Source organism: Phaseolus vulgaris, chromosome 9 (genome assembly GCF_000499845.2).
Source record: "Phaseolus vulgaris cultivar G19833 chromosome 9, P. vulgaris v2.0, whole genome shotgun sequence".
NCBI lineage: Eukaryota > Viridiplantae > Streptophyta > Magnoliopsida > Fabales > Fabaceae > Phaseolus > Phaseolus vulgaris.
In genome coordinates, this window is record NC_023751.2 from 34341512 (window position 1) to 34363509 (window position 21998).

Below are 21998 nucleotides of genomic sequence, written 5' to 3' on the forward strand. Positions count from 1 at the left end.
TTATTAAATGAGAGCTAGATGTAAGGCTTAAGATTTAAGTGGTTTTAACAAATTAAAAACTCATTTATTAAAACAAATTTAATTGCAACACTTCAAATTTTAAGTGATTTTTAATTGATCAATTTGTATTTTTAATTGATTAAAATGTTCTTTCTTACACACCCAAACAGTTTTAAAAGATAAAAAACAAATTAATCTATTAAAACAAACTCAAACTTTCCATTGGCTATTAAACACTTCCAAAATACTTTACAACTTAATCAAATCTAAATAGACATTAAAGTTCACTTACAACACATCCTAAACACAAAATACAAGTCAATAAAATATCAAACACTCTAATCAAGATCTTTCATCTTTTGAATATTCATAGATTATATGGTTGGAAACCCCAAATACTTAATCTTCAAGCTTGCTTCAAGATTTTCGGTTATCAGTTAAAATTTCAATTTGGTCTTAACTAAAATAATTTTAATTCAAGATTATTATTTGGTCTCAGTTAGAGTAGTTTTAACTTGGTCTCAACCATAGTAGTGTCATTTGAAATAAAACATTTTTAGTTTGATCTCAACCTGGAGGTCTTTAACTCAACCTTAATTAATGTATATTCACTTTGTTTTTTAGAAAGCATTGTCGATTTGACCTTTATAAAAGCATCTTTAATTTAAATTTAGGTAAAATATCTTTAGCTTGACCTTAGTCAAGACATCTTTGAAACAAAACAAGTTATCTCTAGAAGGAGCATTAAATAGAACTTTAAAAACATTTTTAAAATTTTTAGTAACATGATAATGAACATATGATCTATGGGTGCTTGTTTGATCGTTGAAAAAGGGTTTGGCAATAATCTTGCAAGGATAACCAAAACTAGTATTGGTGTAATAGAAAAAATAGAGAAACACTTAATATTTGTATTGGTATAGCCCGACATGGACTATGTGCAATTCTCATTTACAAACTATATAATATTTATTAATAAATTAGTGATTACAAGTATTATCACTCTTACTTATGACTCACAACAACTACATAAAGTTACTTTTAGTTATTTTTCATTAAGACATTTATGGCTTTCACGAGTATTCTCTAACTACAACTTTTGTCTACAATAAGGAGTTATTTTAAGGTACAAGGACAACTCTCAAAAGAAAGGATACACAAATGAAAATTAAGATTTTACAAATAAAAAACACTTTTTCAATATCATTTGCATGGTGTTTTATGATTTAACGGATGAACGTGGGACAAAGGTGCATACATAACTTAACACATAATGTTGATTTGTTTTGCATGACAAACCTTATATTTATATATGTATTGAATAAGACTACTGTGGCCAACATGTTAACCTTTTGTTGCATGTTAGATTTATATAAGGAATCAATAGCCTTTTAATTAGCATGACCTCTATTACATCCCACTTGTTCTACTTAAAAGTCCCTTTAGTTCTAAATACCATTTTCTTGTATTGAAAACATATTTTTAAGCACACAATAACATTTTTTTTATCAGCAATAAAAATAAATAAATAAATATGAACCACTTCAGGGGTGGTCCAACCCTTATACAGAAATACCTGACACCAATCTCCTATTAGAACGCCTACCAAATTAGCAAAGGGATAACCATACCAACACTAACCAACATCAATGAATCAACCTCATACAAGCCAGAAGATTTAAAACCCAACTAGAATAAGGGAAATAAGCAAAACGAGACTTTGCATAAATCCAAGACCATACCTTTACTTGCACCGAAGCGAACACTTCAGACACATCTGCCACACCTCTATTGAAGATGACCGAGTTCCTATGTTTCCAGATTTCGCTCACTATGCCAACCCAAATTGTACCCTAAACTTCGTTAACCGAAACAGAAGCCTGACTCATCCTGAATTGTGAAAAATTTGACTTGGGGTCCTTGTGAATTACAGACAACACACCAAGCCACTTAAAGCACAGACACCAGACACGCCAAACAAACCTGCAAACAAAGAACAAGTGACAAGATGACTCCTCCTCCTCCCCACACAAACAACACAAGGGATTTTCTACCGCCACTCCGCGCCTTACCAAGTTAACCCTAGAGGCAATCCTATTCTCCAACACCCTCCAAGCAGTGAACAAAGCAGATGACAAGACTTTGCACCTCCACAACTTACTATACACAGGAGAATACTCCCTTCCTCTAACCCACCTTACCTGAACATAGGCAGAGTTGACTGAGAAAGTTTGACTCTCCCCGATCTTCCAGACCCAACTGTCCGCCTCCCCAAAAACCATCTTCACCTCTTGCAAACTCTGAAACAGCTGTTCCACCAAAGACTTCTCCCAGTCGAAAAAGGATTTACGCCAGTCCAAATTCCACAGCCATTCACCATTATACCAATACCCAAGCTCAGCCATTTTTGCGTTTTTGGCCGAGCTTAGAGAGAAAAGTCTCGGAAAAACTCCCTTCAAAGTACCATAGCTCAACCAACTGTCCTCCCAGAAAGAAATCTCCTTACCATCCCCCACTTTCCACTTAAACCCATCTTCAAAACTTCTACCCCAACCCTCTGAATCCCACACCTCCTTCAAATCTTTCCACCAGAGAGAGCCCCTACTAGACTTACCGCCTTCTCTCAAACTTTTCCAACCACCATACGTAGAATAAGAATCTCTTTCCACAAACCTCCTTTATCCGTACCCAGTCTCCAAATCTACTTTCCTAATAAAGCCAAGTTAAATTTCCTAAGATCAATGATTCCAAGACCTCCAAAATCCCGAGGCTCACACACCTTATCCCAAGAATCCCAAGCGATCTTCTTTCCATCAGAGCCCCACCCCCAAAGGAAATTCCTTTGGATCCGAACTAACTTGTCTGCCACCACAGAAGGTAGTTTAAATAAAGACATAAAAAATAACGGGATTGAAGAGAGAACAGACTTGATCAAACAAATCCTCCTTGCCATTGACAGGCACCTGCCTTTCCACCTAGACAGTTAACTCTGAACTTTCTCTAACACCCCGTTCCAACAAGCACCGCGCTTATGACACCCTCCTACCGGTAGCCCCATGTAAACAAATGGAGTTACCATCACATTACAATTAAGAATAAACGCAAAACGCTGAAGCGAACTCGTATCCATCCCTAGCCCGCCCAATCTTCTTTTTAAGAAATTCACCTTAAGCCTAGAAGCAAGCTCAAAACAAAACAAAATCGCCTTAATGTTGAAGATACTTTTGGTATTAGCTTCACAGAAGAATAAAGTATCATCAACATATTGCAACATATTCACCTTACTTTAGGTCTTCCAACCTTCAAACTATCAATCAAATTCTTCTCTTCTGCCATCCTAGAAACTCCAACCAACCCTTCTGCAACTAAAAGGAAGAGAAACGGAGCTAGTGGATCACCTTGGCGAAGACCCTTCCTAGGAGTAAATTCCCTAGTAGGACTACCATTCACCAACACAGAGACTGAAGCATATTCTAAGCAACATTTTATCCACTGAATCCATTTAGCATAGAAACCCAACCGATCAAGCATATAATAAATAAATTCCCAACTAACCGAGTCATACGCCTTCTCATAATCGACTTTGAAGAACACACAACTCTTCCTCTTTCTTTTATATTCCTCTAGCACCTCATTAGCTACTAACACAATGTCCAACAAACCCCTACCTTCAAGAAAAGCTGACTGTCTCAAATCAATAACTTTACTAATTACATTTTTCAAGCGTAGAGACAACACTTTTGAGATAATTTTATACAAACATCCAACTAACGAATAGGTCTGAACTCGTCGAGTTGCTGGGGGTTTTCTACTTTCGGGACAAGACAGAGGAATGAAACATTTGAACCTCTAGGCCAATGAATTTTAGATGCGAAATCCTTCTTTGCTGACACCACATCCAACTTTACAATATCCCAGCAGAACTTTAAGAAACCAAAGTTAAATCCGTCAGGACCTGGACTCTTTGAACTTTCACAATTCCAAATCGCAACCCTTATGTCTTCTTCAGAGAAGTCACCGACCAATAGCTCGTTATCCGCTTGTGAGATAGAATTAAACCTTACATTGTCCAATCTAATCGTACAAGCTTCATTCCTGACAAACCTATCTTCAAAGTAATCCCTAACCTTGTCCTTGATCACAACCTTATCCTCGCTCCACCTTCCATCAACAAGCAACCCATGTAATTCGTTCCTCGCCCTTCTCCACTTTACTGACGAGTGAAAAAACTTTGTATTAAGATCATCCTGTTTCAACCACTTCTGTCTTGCTTTTTGAAAAATGACTGTCTCTTGCTTAAACAAAACTTTATTAAGTTCAGCAAGGAGCGACCTTCTTTCCTCCCTTTCTAACTCTTCTAAACCTCTATCATCATCCCGTACGTCTAACTCGTTAATCCTCTTTTGTAACTCCTCTCTAACAAGGTTAACATCCTCGAAGACTTCTTTGTACACAATAACATATAGTTAGTATGTTATGTGAGAGCATTTATAGGAATTTGTGAGTCAACACATTGATGACTTTACAAGACAATTTGATAATTCAAAATAAATTTGTGTCTTGTTATAGAACTTCTTCTTCAACTTTTGCATGTTCTAGTTTATAAACTTAAAGAGAATGTTTCCTATGACTTTATGAGACAAACAAAGTATGAATTTCTTACATAGATGTTCTTATAGTTTATCATATTAAACATACTCAATATAGAAATGTTAGTTCACTCAAAATTATACATTATTTGTTATTATCAAATTCAAAACTTTTAGACTGTCTTTATTTAAATGTTGATATGTGGATTGTTATAATAGAATCTCCTTTATCATTATAAAGACAATTTGTTATTTAAAATGTTCAAAATATATATATATATATATATATATTATTTTTATTTTTATTTTTTTATTTTGCTAGTCAATCTTAAATGCAAAGATATTTTTGAAGCTAGTATTGTATCAAGTTTTTGGGACTATCCCTAATAGTTCTAAAGGAAGGTAAACACAAAGTTCTACTTATTGATTACTTAAAAGAAATGTTTATAAACCAAATAGAGAATTGTAATGCAATTTTTGAGAAAAAAATATATTTCCTACCATATAATTTCATACAAAAAGAAATAGTAAGAAATTAGTATTTTATTAGAGTGACTAGTTGGCGAAAACCATTTAATATTTTATGATACATTTAATTCTTCAACAAATACTTTCTCAATCAAATTAAAAATCAAAAGATAAAGTTAGCTTTCTAAAAGAACAACACTTTTTTGTAAGCTTATCCATTTATTCAACAAGATGTAACCCAAATATTTTTTATTTTAAGTTGAAACATGAAAAGTCTTTATTGCACATAATATTTGTGTTTTCTACTTAAAAAAAATGCTATAAGGATTACTTTAAGCAAGTAAAAAATGACTTAGAAAATATACTTATAACTTGTAATAAAAATTGACTGTTTACCAAAGTTTCTATGGTAAAGACTAGTATGTGTATTCTTTTATTATTTATGTCAACTAACATTATATTTCAAACATTTAGCTTTTACAAAGGTTTTTGAAATAAAATCTTTTGTAACTATATGTTCTTTTTTTAAACTTGTTTTTTATATTGTTTGATAAACTTATGAAGCTAGTACCCTTAAAAAAAATTCCACAATCAACATTTTGATAACATGATAATTTTAATTTCTATTTATCTTTAATTTGTATTTGTCTTCTTCTTGTGAGTCATTAATCTTCTTACATAGTGTTATCCCATTATCTAGCAATATTTTATAAATGTTCAATTATCTTTGTTTTTAATGAGTTGAACTAATCAAACACTTTCTTTTTATCATGATTACATCTCGAATTAGTCGAAAATTTAATTTTTTATAAAAATAACAAAATCGAGTCAATCCATTATTTGTTTTTTTTTATTGTATTAGATATTAAAATTGACAACACTAAATTTCTACCTGATTCATAAAGTAACAAAAACTATACATAAATAATTTATATACATAAATAATTTATACTTATTAATAAAGAATTCTAAAAAAACTAAATAAAAATCTATTATATCAATAAAAATATTCTTTATAAATAAATTTAAACTTAATAAACTTAAGATCACATGCATTCATAATAATGTCTAACCTAAGAAGTTTATAAAAGAAAAATTTAACCAACTCAATTACACCCTTAAATTGTATATCATTTTATATTTTATATTTAATCTAAATTAGTAACTACACAATCATGTGTTATATTTACTTTGGATTAAGATATAATGATTGTGTTATATTTACTTTGGGTTAAGATATATTTATATGAGTAATTTTGGAATTCAGAAAGGAAAAATAATGATCTAGATGACGTAAGTGTGTCCAAATAAAAAAGAATAAATAAAAAGGGAATAACATGTGGATATTGAATAATGAATATTGAATATGCATCATATCATGATCAATATTATAGATTGTACAGAATACTGCTAAATGTTAAGACACAGCAGGGTCCAAGCGTGAGCGTCACTGTCAAATCTTACGTTCTCTCTCTCTCTCTTCATTTCTCAGAGAGAAGAATTCATACGACAGCCTTCACTCCAGAGATTCCATTCAAGCTTCCATCTTTATCACTCTCTCTCTCTGGGTCTACCTTCTTTTCTTCTTTCATTCTCACCCAAAAGGAAAATAAAATGTTTCGGTTTACCAAGGTAAGATTTTAGAATGATAATGCTGTAATCAGCATTACTCTTAATGAACTACGCCATATTTTGACTGGAAGAAGTTTTAATATATTGCAAGAAAAAGGGTGAATTTTGCTCTCTGCTCGCTTTTGGGTCGCGCATTGATTTTCAGCTTCATTTTTTTTTTTCATGTTTCGCTGTTGTTTTTCTTCCACCTGGTCCAAGGTTGGAGATGCGTTAGAACATGGAATCATTAAACACGGTTTTTGTTTTTTTTTTTTTATTTGTTGTCCTTCGATTTCTGTTACTAGATATTGTGCTGCTGCAGGTTAAATTTTGTTGTCAATTGGAGATTGTTAAACGGGGTTTTGGTTTGGTTTGGTTTGGTTTTATTCAATGAATATGCGAGTTGGTCGAATTTGGTCAATTATCTTTGGCATCTTGGACGGTTGCTTCTTTTGTTTTTGTTTTTCGTAATTTTGTTTAGAAAAGGTTAATGATGTTGTCTGTGTAAGCAGTACCTTCATAGCCTCATATTATCATCTACAATGCATCATTGACTGATTTTTTTTTAGTTTTTGTTTTTGGGTCTTTGAGCTTTGGGTAGCTGTTTCTGAGTACAATATAAAAAAGTTCCCTTTTACGGAAATGGGATCTGCTTTTTCCCAACTCAAAAAAAAAAAAGAATAAAACTGATTATTAGAACCTATAATAATAGTAGCAATATGCTAATAGTCTGATTCCTCTGGAAAAGGAACTCATGGAGGTCATGATTTCTCCTACACTGTTTGTTGTCTCATCTGAGCAAATGCCATAAACTATTCCAAAATTGGTCATGTTTTGTCTCTCTGTTGTGGTTAGTGCAGGCCATTGCAGATAGGGGATATGATTATTAGTATGGATAAATTTATTAAAAAATGACTATTTTTGTATTATTTTTATGTATACTAATAGGACTTTCTCACCCTTTGTTATATCTTCTCATCTCAGTTTTCACATGCTGCAGGCCTGGTTCTGACTTGAATTGGCTTCTTGAGATTCAAAGAGAGGAATGGAGGGTGACACATTCTCTGGCCTTGGCGATGGTGCTCAGATTGATGCCAAGATCATGCAGACATTTCATAAGAGCTTTGTTCAAGTCCAGACCATTTTTGACCAGAACAGGCTACTCATCAATGAGATAAACCAGAACCATGAGTCTAAGGTCCCTGATAACCTCACCAGGAATGTAGGTCTCATCAGGGAGCTCAACAATAATATCAGAAGAGTGTATGACTTGTATGCTGATCTTTCAAGTTCCTTTACCAAATCCATGGAAGTTACTTCAGAGGGGGATTCGAGTGGTGGTGTGAAATCAGATGGGAAGGCAGGCCACAAGAGACACAGACCTGTGTAGAGAGTTTGTTTCCCTGTGATTCTTTTCCTTGGTGAAGAAGTACAAGAAGTGTTGAAGGGTAGAACACAAGATTAGAAGATTCTGTAGCTGAAGAAGCTCTATTGTATTACAGGACTTTCTCTAGCACATCACTTGTTCCTTATATTCCAAATAAAAAAAAATGATATATTGATTTTTATCTACAATTCTCTCAATTGTTATTTGTAACCATGTAATTTGGGATCTAATAGAAATCTAGCATGGTTGTGTTGTGCAACTAATTCAATCATGCTGCTGTTGTTCAAAGTGCAAATAAGAAAGTTTTTCATTTTTTAACTATTTTTTTTCTTTGATCCTGTCATGGAAATGTAATTTAGTGATGAGCTAGATTGTTTGAGACTGAGGTATATCTTTCAGCTTTCGTTAACTTTTTCTCTTTGTCAAATGGAGCAAGAGGGTCTTCTTAAATCTTTGTTCATCATTCCTTTTGATGGGAACCTGTCATCATACCTTTATTCCCTTTGCAAGTTCAACCCAAAATGTTGTTCTAGTTCTCACTTTAGCTAATAGCTGAAATTGAGAAGGGGTGGTAGATACTGTTTTAGGTTCATTCCCATGTAACCAGAGCTTCTTTACTGAAAAATACTGTTCCTGATTTTAATATTCCTTTGTGTCCTTGCGAGTGTAAGACTGGGAAGAGTACACACATACACTAATACATGTGCGTGAAGATGCCCTGAAACAGTGTGAAAAAAGCAGCTTTAGTCTATCTTTTTGGTTCCCAATCACACATCACCACAGGAACAGAATCTCAGATAAGAAACGATGTGCTTTTGACATCAATTTTTAATCTTTATACCAAATCAATGGTATTGGCTGGGAACTTAAAGTATTATATATGGACAATGATGTATCAACACCTATTTGTTAATAAATACTCAGACACAAAGAAGTAGGAGAAATAAGTATCTACATGATATGATAAAAAAATATAAATCAAGGTGTCTACTGTTGAATTATCTGAAAATTATTATTCAAACTAACATCTACAGTGTCTGGAATCAGATATATACAAAGAATAATGATCACAACCCTTGGATATCCCCAAGTGGTGACAGAGAAAATATGATATGATATGAAAGAAAAATGAAAAATAAAAGGGTGAATAATGAAAGTTAAAAATGGAATGTAAAAAAGCCAGAGTTGATACCAAAATACAAATAATGGCCCCAGCAACAAGACAAGGGACCCAAAGGTTCTCTCTTTTGGGATGAAACTGAACTTCTCCATGCTTATCCCTTCCTTCCGAGGTTCTTACTCTTTTACTGTTCAATTATTTCCCTTCTCCATGCTTTCTATTCTGCAATTGTTTTAATACAATGCATATGCATGATAACTGATAAGATGCATGATAGAAGAAAGAAAAAGAAAAGTGAATATAAATAATCATTAAAACTGTGCAATTTCTGTTTTCATTTTCTATGTAAAAAGTTTAGTTGAGTTACATTTCAGAAATAAATACTGCTATACAAACACCCAATAAACAAAAAACATCTAAAACATTCTTAATGATGTGATTCATGATACACTATTTTATTACATAGTAAAAACTGAACAAAGAAAAATCTTTTTTAGTGAAAGTTAAATGGAAGGTTGTTGTGATTTAAAAGGTGTGAATATACTTTTTCTAGGTAGCTGATTTGATGACAATCTGCATCAAATTATAATTAGAAACAAAAATAACCTTTTGCTCAAATGTGAATTCTAATTATAAATAAAGCAATTTTCACTGATATATTGTAGTATGCTAAGGATGTATTTTAGTTTGTGAAAGTAACATTTTTAGAATTTAAGGTTTAGGATTTACCATAAAAACTCATCCTTTTCATTAACAAAATTCTTACTCTATCTGAAATTGAAACTTATGAGCATAACATTTACCTACTGTACCAAATTTTGTTAGTATTTCTCTTTTCATTCCACTGATGCAATAAATGTGTACTGAAGGAGAAACCTCATAGTTGATAATTATCTGGCTTGGATTTCTCTCTCTCCCTGATTGAGCAGATGTCTTTGTTGAAGGACCCTGTGAGTGGCAGCCTAATTTCCTGATCACAGTACAGTGGCCCACATGAGTGATTGCTGAAAATGGCCTGTTTCTGGTTTAGATTTTGCTCATTGAAAAATAGTACCTTTTCCTTATCTACAAAATTGATCCCTCTGTCCGTACCCTATACTCACAATTCTTCCACCATCATCTCTGTGACCATACCCTCACACCATTTCTTGGCCTTACACTCAACAAATCCAATGTTAACTTATCATAATCATAAGCCTCTCATATGCAATACTTTTTTATCATCACTTCACTCTCTTTCAAAGCTCACATGTGAAATTTTCCTTTTCCTGTTACACATTCTTCTAGATTTGTTATATCAGAAATGTCCTTTGTTTGACTAGTTTTCTCATATTATGAGATGAAATCAAAATTTTCCTGCTTATCTTATTGATTATTGTACTAAAAAACTCACTAGTTTCTTGAACAAAGGAGGGAGAATGATTATATCAGTAACAAACAGACACATCTTGGGTGGCATAACTCTATGTAGATGTGTTAATGATTAACCTAAACAGTGGAGATTAAAAACTAAATGGTTGGGAGAGGTTTTGGGAAGTGTGCCAAAAAGGGTTATGCATGCTAATGGCTATGAAAAAAATGAGATATAAAAAATGGTTTGGTCCCTACACAGGCCAAGACAAATTAAACATTGTCTAGTACATAACATGTGCAGTGGGAATCTACTTTTGCCTTTCTTTCCCTTTGTTCCTTGCATTTCCAGCAAATAGGTTGGAAAGGAGGCCATCTCTAGTTTGCCCTAATAAAGCCATTTTATAATAATAATGCAACCCAGTGATATCTACATCATTGGTTGGACCAATCACACTAATTCCACTATAATAATCATCATAATAATATTCCACGCCCCATGCCGCAAAGGTGTTTGATTATATGACTAAATGACACTAACAATAATTTGATGGTTTTAGTAAGTTTGTTATCCTCTTTTTAAATCAAAACATGGCTACATTTAGTTGGTGGTTCCAAAAGACACACAGATTTATCAAAATTGTATACTTTTAAGAATATTGATAAACTTTATGACGTTGACCTCCCTTAGTGATCCTCAAAGGTTCCCAAATTATGTTTTTAGGGTTTTATATTGGAGGGTCTTGTGCAAAGATCATATATACCTATATATATTGGAAAAAAATTTGTGGTTTAAATAAATAAATAATATGTTTACATCTATCCATGTTTTTTTCATTTCTTAAAAAATTAATAATTTTTTACAGCATAATTTTTTTCCAATTAAATAGGAAGATAATTCTCAACTTTTTCCCTTATTTTTATTCATCCAAACAGCATATATTATTTTTCATTATATTTTTCTTGTATTTTTATTATTCATATTTTATTCCTCTTAATTTCATTTATAAACAAACAAATATTTTTTAGGAAAAGAATTCACTCTTTGGCATGAGATGCTTCATCCATGTTCTTTATAAACTTTTTTTTTCTTTCTCCCTTCAACCAAAGTGAAAAAGTTGCTCACGCTTAATTTTTTTTAACCAAACAAACTCATTTAAGTCTCACGTTTACACAACAGAAGTCATATAATTTTTTATTATAAATTATTGAAGATTTATATTAATTAATAGTATGACCAAAGCAGAATATATGATAAAAAATATTTTGTCTTATCTTTAACATAGAACATTTTTTAATAAGATTACAAGAACAATTCAGTTAACTTTTAAAAAAATATATTAATAGATAAATTAATCTTTATTATTAATCACTTTTAATTTTTTATTACTTCTTGTTAATATAAAACAAAAAATAATCATATTTAATAAAAATAAATACTTTATAAAATGAACAATAATTTTTAAGTGTGTCTAACAATAATCAGAAAGAGTAATTTTTTTATTTTTAAATTAAAGTAGAGAAAGACACTACCAACACTTTCTAGTGTGACAATATAATTGTGTGTGAATGCTTAATTAAATCATTAAATCATACATTGGATTTGCTTACTTCTTCAATCCATACATGTTTTTTTTATATATAAGTTTTCCCTTAATTATAACTTCAACGTGGGCGTCTAATTCCATTAATAGGTTCAATTTGCAACAAATTATATATTGTCAGTTTTGACTTTTGGTATTTTAGGGTATATAATATATTACTTCTTCAAGTATAATATTTTAAAGAGATTTAATTTATTTATTTAATTTTTATTTTTAAATTTGAAGATAATATTTTTTTTTTTTTGTCATTTATATGTTTACCCTTTACTTAATATTTAGTTACTTTACATATATTAGGATAAAGTAGTCCATTCGAACATCTTTGGATAAGATATGGAATAAAAACTATGTATAATGACGGATTTATGTCATTCACTAAGATTTTTAGAAAAGAGTCACTGCAGTTAGATTAATGGGCTATATAAAACTTTGTAATTAAAAAATTTATGAGAAATTTCAAAATAATTTTTGGATTTTTTTTTTTCACTTTTCTTTCATAAGATTTCATTTTATCATGTTCTTTAGTTTCATGCTTAATTTTTAGAATTAGAAATTTCTTAACAATTGATATCCGCTTGAACAATCGTTTACAGCAGATGCAAATATTCAAGCGATGAAGAATATTGAAGAATGTTAATCGGTGTGCATGAATTCTTGATTCATGGAGCTAATAGTCAAAAATACATTAACAATTTCTTTAAAAGAAACAATGCAAAAATTGTTAAAACAATAAATTATTGAATAACTCACAGTTCAAATGTAGATTCTGCCTTATATGGTGAGCATCATAATTTTTTTTCCTTATGTTTGTGGAAGAAATTTTAGTTAGGATTGATTTTTCTCATTATAATAGAAAAATGTTAATCAATGAATTTATTAATGTGATAATTATTTCTAAATTGATAATAAACATTAAGAATTCAAGGTGAAACTTATCATTATTCATTTGGAGGGTCGAACTTTACAATGGTACACAACTCTTTAAAATCTTTTTCTGTTTCGTCTTTGTTATTGTAGGGTCATTACATTAAGCAGTTGATTGAATGTGTTTGGTGACGTATGTGATGATCTCGTAGCATAATTGATGAGGTTAAGACAAAAATATTATGTAAGGGACTATTATGAGAAATTTAATTCAATTATCATCATATTGAATATGTTTGAAAAGTATATTTTGAGTAGCTTTTTTGGAGGTCTCAGTGCAAATGATGGTTTGTATGTTTCAACCAACTATAATTCACAGACATCTTGTGGCTTCCTTTAGGTTATTGTAATTTGGTGTTGGAAATTGAGTGGTTGGTCGTATTAAGAGACATCACTTGGAATTTGATAAGCTAATTATGGACTTTAAGAATCATGGAAAAAGGCATGTGTTGAGGGGAGCAACATCAACTAATGTTAAAAAAAAAAAACAACAACAATTGCATAAGGCTTTAACGAAGGGAGTTCATCGATCCACAATGCAAATTTGCATTGGTGAGGATAATATATTGCACTCTTTGACTACTCAGATGGAATAACCCACCTTTCCAGTAGAAATGGAATAATTATTGCATGAATTTGATGATGTGTTTCAAGAATAATCTTAATTACCATAATATTAGGCATGATCACAAGATTCCTTTGATTCAAGGACCAAATCCACTGAATAAAAGGCCTTACTACTATGCTAAGAACCATTAAGGTATACAAGTTTGTCCAAGAATATTTGAAATATGGAGTTATTCAAGATAGCAACAATCCATATGCAAGCACAATAGTATTAGTGGGAAAGAAAGATGAATCTTGGAGAATGTGTGTGAACTATAGAGATTTGAACAAGGATATTGTGAAGAACAAGATTTCAATCCCTATGGTAGATGACATGTTAGATAAGATGAAATGATCTACAATATTCTTGAAGATTGATTTAAGGACTAGGTACAATCAGGTGATGATGGATCTTACAAGTGTGTAGGACAACATTCGAAATTCATGGAGGGCATTACGAGTACGTGGTGATACCCTTTGGCCCTTTAAATGCCTACTTCTTAGGGTCTCATGAATATAGTGTTTTAGCAATTAAGGCGTTCATCATTTTTCGTTCCACTAGTATTGAACATTGTAAAATTTGTAATTTTAGGATCCTTAAATCCCTTGTAGACACCTAGTTTATCAATTTTTTTTATCACCTCTTGTGATCTTTATTCCATCAATTCTGAACAAAAAAAAAAAAATCCTTCCAAATGGTTCCATTAATAACAATTTTCACTCGATTGATCTTGGAGTGAATAACTCCTTTCTTCAGCTTTATGTTAGGATAAAAGGTCTTTACTAAATCTGGATAATAATATCCATCCATCTCAACAAACTTATGTAGCCTTTGATTTTCTAGTAATTCCTAAAAAGTGAAGTCATTTCCCCTAGACCAATTTATGTTAATATACTTGTGAGTAATCAAACATCGATCCTTTCTTTATTTTTTAAATAAAACTCTTACATCAAGGTTAGAAATCCACCTTTCCAATGTAGTTGGTCGAGATTATGCTAATGCCTTGCCATTGTTCTTTATAGTAGTACATTTTATTCTCTTTGGTTGAGAATAAAAGACCATGTTTATCATATAGGATGCGAGAAAGAAGGCAAAAGAGACAAACAAAACTTAACTTTTTAGAGATAAGCAACAATGATGGTGTTGTAGGCTAAAAGATAGGAAAGAGATTCAACAAACCTTAAAAAAACTCTTGAACATAGATGTCTTTTACAACCAGAAAAGAGTAAGGCAAGGATTTCTTAACTTCTAGAAAACTTCCAAAACAAGTTAACCAATGATTTTTGGTACTTTTTGGGTCCTTTTGTACAAGTACTTATGTGATTTTCCTTGAAAATCTAGATAAATTTCCCATTTACACGTGTTAGATGTATGTTACTTTTTCATACAATAGAAACAATTGGATAGTATTTTGAAATTTAAAAAGATTTTGTTAATCTTTTGTTTCTTTTGATATTTATATTTAATTCCAACCCTATCCATTACACATTTTTTTTGAATTGAAGAGGATCTATACTTGAACTTTCCATTATAAACTTTGCAAGCATTTTCAAAAAGATACTCAATTTTGCTTTCATGAGTCTTGTAACCTTCTCAGTGTGAAGCTTTAACTTGAGAGGTTAATGCACAATTACAAGAGAAATTATAGTGTATCATTTCTAAATCGTTCATATTAGTTTTTAGTTTTTCATTTTTCTTTTGTAGTTATTTCAACCTATTCTCAAATCTATGTTTTCTCCCTTTTTATTATTTGAGAAAGATAACTTTCTAGCTTCATCATTGAAAGCATCCAATAACTACTCATAGTTAGACTCACCTTCAAAATCATAAATATTTGCATTGATATATGGTTCTACATCAGCTAATAAGCACAAATTGACATTTTCATCACTTTCATTAGTGCTTATTGTTGTGCTTCTTGTATTATTTTCCTAGGAACATAGTATTTGTTTTCTTCTTCAACAGTTCCTTGTACTTCTTTTCTTCAACATGTTGTTTCAAGTTGTTTCAAGTTAAGAAAAAGGACAATCAAGTTTTATACGACAAAATTTACCATATTTGAAATACATGTATTATTAGAAAAGAGTTCTTATTTTTGTTTCTTAGAAATCTTGAAAATTCTTTAGAATAAGGTTCCATTATTGGAATGGTTTATTTTTCTTCTTCATCTATAAATTTTGTTCTTAATGTTACAACTTTAACTTTTATACTCTTTTCCCTCTTTAGAGTATCTTCATCCTCTTTATCTTTCATTTTTCCAAATTCAAACTTACATCTCCTCAAATTAAAAAAAAAAATGTTATTGTTCTTGTAAGGGCCTAGAAGCAAACTTCTTATTCCTTGATTCATTGACTTATCGGTCTTCCTTCTCGGCGTGAACTCTCGATATGGGCTTTTGACTTTAGGTTTGATACTCTTCTATTTTGGACTTGGGCTTGGATATGACTTCAGGACTCTCGCTTCTTCTGGGCTAGGTCAACGGATCTCACGGTTCTCGGTCTCCTCTCACGGGTGAGTGTGTGTATCTGCAAGGTGCTCTGATGCTAAAGTCTGAATTGGTCTTAGTTAATTATCAGATAAATTCACTCTCCTTACCTCTTGAGTTGTTCATCTATTTATAATGTTCTCTTATTGGGCTCAAAACCTGTTTGGGTTTTTCCTTTTTGTACCTAATATTTATTAAACACACACCTACACATTTGGGTCTATTTTATGGGCTCTTTGCTAAAGTAACTAATTTAATATTATTTATTTATTTTTAACTTTCACTCAACCTTTCGATCAAACCTTTTGGCTCACCTTTCGGCCTAGACAATACAATTATCATATTAATTAAGATAAGATCTTTAAACTTGAAGGTTGTTGTAGCATCATAGGCCAAACCCGATATTGCATATAAATAGGTCGTGTACCGATATTCATATTTAAAGACATTAATGTTGTATCAGTGCAAATCAAGGGATCCTGTATAGTCAACCTTAAATAGGAGGAGACAACATTTATTATTGAATTAATGCAATAATAAGACCAGATAGAAGGAGAAAGGGGAGAACACTACCATATATAAGGGAAAGAAAACAACTCACATAACACACAACAAGAAGTACTTTCAACTCATATTTTACACTATACTCATCATATTTTATGCTCTTACTAACTTGAGCGTCAGAGTATCTTCTGCAAGTGGAGCCCCTTCATTTCCTTGAAGCCCATGAAATTTACAAGGGTACGATTAAGTGATCATCTCGAAGTTTAACCGAACTCAACTGGATGTTTTAAGTTTGAGATCGTTAATACTCTTGTTTAAAACAATTGCTATCACCTTGTCAAGTTCGATCAAGAGACTTCAATATCTAAATTTTTAAATCTTCTTTATCAAACTTCTTTCCAAAATGTGATGAGAAAATTTAATATATAAGTGATAAACATTTTTTTAAAATAAAAAGTTAATTTAAACCACAAAATAAAAAAAAAATATCTTAGGTGTAATAAAATTTATCATCAGCGTGAGTGTGGTAGGATGTTGTTATTTTTTAAAATGTAAGATAAATTAAATATTACCTTCAGAATTTTAAAAAAGATATTTTAATTTTCCAAAAATTTAAAATTTGATTTTAATTTATAAATATTAAGTTTAAGAAACTAAAATGTTTTTTAAAAACTATTTTGAATCTTTCAAAACTAATGTATTGAGACTAAAATCATATATTTTTAAACCCAAGAGATTAAAATAAATTATTTTTAATATGCTATTAAAACCGGATTATTCTAAAAAAATTCGAAACCAGAAAGAGTCATAATTCAACTTTTACTATTTGTTTGCTTTCTTTCCGGTTCCGCAGACCCGGTCTGATTTTTCCTCCGGTTCGAAGATCCGGTCTGATTTTCTTTCGGTTCCCTTTTTTCAGATTGATACGAGTTCTCTATTTACTCCTACAGAGTTGGGGGTTGAGTTTGCTACGGAAATCCAAAATTGGAGCGAGAATGTCGGTGAATCTGACAGAAAACGCGATTCCGGCGATAATCGGCGGCGATGTGAACGCCAAACCGCTTGTTCAGGTTCTGGACGTAGAGTTAGTCGCCAATACCAACAACTCGCAGAAGCAGAGATACCGTCTTCTGCTTTCCGACGCCGTTTCGTCTCACCACGCGATGCTCGCCATTCAGCTCTACGATCGAGTCCGAACCGGTCAAGTTCGGAAGGGTTCGGTTGTTCAGCTTCTCGATTATATATGCTCTCCTTCCAAGAACCGCAAGTCTCTCTCTTCTCTGCAAATCTAATTTTGGATTTAAGTCATTTCTCTAATTATGCTCAAATTAGTTTTGTTGCGGTTGTGAGTATAATAATATTCATGTGCTTTCACTTTTTCTGTTATTCGAATTTAAATATGGTTCGAATTTCACTTCTTAAAGCCAAATTTAATATAACCCTATTTGTCATGTTTTGCATTTGCAAACGCTGATAATTCGAATTAAAAGAGGAAACGGCTGAATTTTTGGTTAAATAAATTTGATCTTTGATTGGTTAGAGTGTGAAGAAAGAAATGCAATTGCAACCTAATTAGAAATTTGTAAAACCTTAGCATTTAGTTGTAGACTTAATGTGTCTGCATTTAGATGGATTCTAAGGAATTAAGAACATGTTGCTGATTGAATCTTACAACTTCAACTTTAGGTTTATCCTGTAAAATTAGTTTATATACTTATGTGTTTTTCCTTGACCAGGATTATCGTGGTTCTAAACATGGAAACTATAATAGCTGATTTTGAGATCATTGGGAATCCGAAGCTATGCGTGGATTCAGATTTACCAAGTGTGAGAGCTGTAGCTGATAACACTGTGGCCAGGAGTAATAGTAGTAGTGATAATATTAGTAATTCTGCTGCTCGAAATGCAAGTCATGATAACGCCCAGAATTTCAGGCCAACAATTCAACCTCCATACCAACCGCCTCCAGTTTACAAAGGCCGTGGGGCAGTTATGAAAAATGAGGCGCCAGCACGCATCATTCCTATAGCTGCTTTAAATCCTTATCAAGGTCGGTGGGCTATCAGGGCAAGGGTAACTGCTAAAGGGGATCTGCGCCGCTACAATAATGCACGCGGTGATGGAAAAGTCTTCTCATTTGATCTCCTCGATTCTGATGGAGGCGAAATACGAGTAACATGCTTTAATGCTGTTGTTGATCGCTTCTATAGTGTAATTGAGGTTGGTAAAGTTTACATGATATCAAAAGGTAGCTTAAAACCTGCACAGAAGAATTTCAACCATCTGAAGAATGAATGGGAAGTTTTTTTGGAATCAACTTCAACAGTAGAGCTGTGCCCAGATGAGGATGATTCTATACCTAGACAGCAGTTCTCCTTCCGACCTATCAGTGACATTGAGAATGTTGACAATAACGCCATCCTTGATGTTATTGGGGTTGTGACATCTGTGAACCCTTCTGTTCCCATCTTGAGGAAGAATGGAATGGAAACCCAGAGAAGAATTTTGAGTCTAAAAGACAGTTCTGGCAGGAGTGTTGAACTTACACTGTGGGGAGAATTTTGCAACAGGGAAGGGCAACAGTTGCAAGAGATGGTAGATGCCGGAATTTCCCCTATTTTAGCAGTCAAAGCGGGGAAGGTGAATGATTTTAGTGGAAAGTCGATAGGCTCTATCTCTACCACCCAGCTATTCATAAATCCTGAGTTCCCTGAGGCCAATAGCTTAAGAGAATGGTTTGATCTAGTAGGAAAAGATTCTGCTTCCCTTTCAATTTCTAAGGACGTTATTCCTGGAGGAACAAAGAATGAGGTTCGCAAAACTATATCCCAAATCAAGGATGAAGGTCTGGGACAGTCAGACAAGCCAGACTGGATAACAATAAGGGCAACCATATCATTCATCAAGACTGATACATTTTGTTACACTGCTTGCCCTCTGATGATTGGAGATCGACAATGCAATAAGAAAGTGACTAGGTCAGGAAACACAAGATGGCAATGTGATAGATGCAATCAGGAATTTGAGGAGTGTGACTACCGATACCTTCTCCAAGCTCAAATTCAGGATGGCACAGGATTAACTTGGGTAACTGCTTTCCAGGAAGCAGGTGAAGAGATTATGGAGTATTCAGCGAAAGATCTGTACTTGTTGAAACATGAACAACAGGATGATGAGAGCTTTGGAGAAATAATCAAGAGCCGACTCTTCAAACAGTTTATGTTTAGACTGAAAATCAAAGAGGAATTATATGGCGATGAACAGAAGGTCAAGATTACTGTAGTTAAGGTAGATAAGGTTAAATATTCTTCAGAGAGTCAATACATGCTTGATTCGATTTCCAAGTTTTGTAGGCAGTGATTGTAGCTTGGTTTCAGCTTCTTTTAGTACGATGAGAGCCATAGACAGTGTTGGTATTCAAGCTTTACATAGAATTAATCATTAGTCATTACTGACTGAGTTACTACATCATTTGTATGCTCATTGCAGAGACATATACTTATATAGTATCAATTCAAGTTTGAATTTCCTATTTCTTCTTTGTGTGTCGATGTGCCTTTATATTACCTCGTATGGCCTGTGATTCCACTATTGTCGAATTACCAATCATCAATTTTACTACTATCTGATTCATTCTAATTTAATCTCTGTTATATTTTTGTAGTTTATATTATATAATCGTTCCTTAGAGTTGGATATTTTCAAAATGTAATCTATAATTGGTCTGCTAGTTATTTCATTCTCATGCAGCAAACTGACGCAATCAACAAAAAAATACGTTTTAAGGATTGAAGGGCTTGCCCAAGTAGAGAATAAAGGTGACATATTACACAACAGAGGGTTCATTCCATTTCTGAAGAAAAATACATTACAGATGCATATCATTATAGGAGTTAAAAAAATAGAACGAAGTGCCTCAGAATTTCATCAGCTTCGTTTGACAGGATCGAAGTTGGAAACACCAATTACAGCACCAACAATGGCCACAACAACAACTCCACCGGCCCCGATGCTGAGCAAAAAGTTCTTGAGAGAAGGTGAGACAGCAGCCTCGGCCACATCAGGAACCATCATTGAAGCCGTCAATGCAGCTGCTGTGAGCCCTGTGACAACTTTCTCCTTCATGGAGGCTCTCACTTGAAACCTTCCATTGGGATTTGATGCTGCCACTGCCTTTGAAGACCGTAGAGGCAGTGGCTTGAAGAATAAATCAGAGGTAGGAACCACCTTCTTCTTGTGGCTGGCACAAGTTACTGGCATAGCCATTGAAAGTGCAGAAGTGGAAGCCATGTCTTCTCTGTAGTTTCTTTCTTTGTTCCCCTGCTAATTGTTTGTTTACTATCCAGAAGTTGCTGTGAAGAGTGAGGAAATGGGTTGATTATATCTTAACGTGCTTTGAGAGAAATGGTGGTGGAGGCAGAAGTGGAATGAGAGGATGAAATTTTGGGCATATTTGCATGCATCTGACGTGGCAGCTCTCCTATTGGAAATGGATGGATAAGGTTATCTTATCTGTCCAATCAACCTTCTCTTATGAAATTTTAGTGAGGTTTTCAATTGTATTTATTATGCTTGTAGTGTAGTAGCTACTATTTTAGCCAAATAAACAAAACATGATTTTGATTGCCGTAGCTTAATTGCATGTGTTGGATTTACTTTGAATTATCAAAATTTATAGTGAAATATCAATTAATATGATTTCAAAGTAAATGATTACTATATGTTTTAGAAAAATTTATTCTAAATCAAAAATAGATTTTGAATTAAGAAAAATTAAGTAGTTTTTATATTGGATAAAAATTTAAACTAAATTTAACTTTTTATGTAAATATTTATTCATACAATTACTTGGACTACCGGGTAGCTGAGAATGCCGACATGGTTGAGAAGGTCAAATGACTATTTTAGTTCAAACAAAGTTCATAAACCCACTATTAATCATACTTAAGTCAATTTAGTTGTAAATGATGATAAAGTGATTATTGGACCCTTTTTTGGACCCACGAGCAGACCCATGACAGTTAAGGTTCATCTAAAAAAATATAAATATCAGAGTAAGTCAAGCCTTAAAGGTAATTTTTTTCTCTCAACTTACTTGCATATTGTATTCATGATCGTCGGAGTGCCTTTGCAGATTCCTTTTCCCTCATTCAATAAAAAGGAAGAACCAATTGGAGATCACGAGACTGTGAAGACCGGAAATAGAAGACAAAAATAGCTACTATAGAAGGAACCCAACCTTCTAAGAAAAGTTACTAGTCTTCTAAGTAATATTAGTTGAGTTATTACTTATTCTTTCATTTTTAGCAAAATCTCTTACTAGTCACAAAAAATTAAAATATTAATAAT

General features: G+C 32.6%; 4 protein-coding genes across 9 annotated transcripts; 2 read left to right on the forward strand and 2 right to left on the reverse strand.

The window, feature by feature from the left end:
* Positions 1-1853: 1853 nt before the first annotated feature.
* On the reverse strand, positions 1854-7499 carry LOC137822432 (uncharacterized). Its single transcript, XM_068627319.1, has 7 exons — positions 7421-7499; positions 3773-4444; positions 3556-3668; positions 3281-3492; positions 2989-3173; positions 2706-2862; positions 1854-2628 (listed from the first exon to the last, which is right to left on the reverse strand). The coding sequence occupies exons 1-7, from the start codon at positions 7497-7499 to the stop codon at positions 1854-1856; spliced, it is 2193 nt and encodes a 730-aa protein (XP_068483420.1).
* On the forward strand, positions 6549-8376 carry LOC137821857 (protein ELF4-LIKE 3-like). Of its 6 annotated transcripts, none has more exons than XM_068626637.1 (2): positions 6549-6689; positions 7669-8376. In XM_068626637.1, exon 2 carries the CDS (start codon positions 7714-7716, stop codon positions 8056-8058), a length of 345 nt encoding a protein of 114 aa, XP_068482738.1. In that variant the 5' UTR covers positions 6549-6689; positions 7669-7713; the 3' UTR covers positions 8059-8376. The 6 variants fall into 6 exon arrangements, with proteins under 6 accessions (XP_068482738.1, XP_068482740.1, XP_068482739.1 ...); XM_068626639.1 differs by having other exon boundaries at positions 6676-6787; XM_068626638.1 differs by lacking the exon at positions 6549-6689 and adding an exon at positions 6749-6887.
* Positions 8377-17452: 9076 nt separating this feature from the next.
* Positions 17453-20659, forward strand: LOC137822594 (replication protein A 70 kDa DNA-binding subunit A). Its single transcript, XM_068627503.1, has 2 exons — positions 17453-17916; positions 18386-20659. Exons 1-2 carry the CDS (start codon positions 17645-17647, stop codon positions 20007-20009), a joined length of 1896 nt encoding a protein of 631 aa, XP_068483604.1. The 5' UTR covers positions 17453-17644; the 3' UTR covers positions 20010-20659.
* Positions 20476-21301, reverse strand: LOC137822595 (uncharacterized). Its single transcript, XM_068627504.1, has one exon. The coding sequence runs from the start codon at positions 20937-20939 to the stop codon at positions 20577-20579; it is 363 nt and encodes a 120-aa protein (XP_068483605.1). The 5' UTR covers positions 20940-21301; the 3' UTR covers positions 20476-20576.
* Between the last annotated feature and the right edge of the window lie 697 nt (positions 21302-21998).

Excerpts from the sequence above, each read along its gene's own strand:
- LOC137822432 (XM_068627319.1), bottom strand. The coding sequence starts at position 7,499 with ATGACCAATTTTGGAATAGTTTATGGCATTTGCTCAGATGAGACAACA. Across the intron at positions 3,669-3,772 it reads CGACGAGTTCAGACCTATTC|GTAGGGGTTTGTTGGACATT; the intron begins GTTAGTTGGATG and ends CTTTTCTTGAAG. Across the intron at positions 2,863-2,988 it reads GGTGTTAGAGAAAGTTCAGA|ACAAGTTAGTTCGGATCCAA; the intron begins GTTAACTGTCTA and ends CTGTGGTGGCAG.
- LOC137821857 (XM_068626637.1), top strand. The coding sequence starts at position 7,714 with ATGGAGGGTGACACATTCTCTGGCCTTGGCGATGGTGCTCAGATTGAT.
- LOC137822594 (XM_068627503.1), top strand. The coding sequence starts at position 17,645 with ATGTCGGTGAATCTGACAGAAAACGCGATTCCGGCGATAATCGGCGGC. Across the intron at positions 17,917-18,385 it reads TCTCCTTCCAAGAACCGCAA|GATTATCGTGGTTCTAAACA; the intron begins GTCTCTCTCTTC and ends TTCCTTGACCAG.
- LOC137822595 (XM_068627504.1), bottom strand. The coding sequence starts at position 20,939 with ATGGCTTCCACTTCTGCACTTTCAATGGCTATGCCAGTAACTTGTGCC.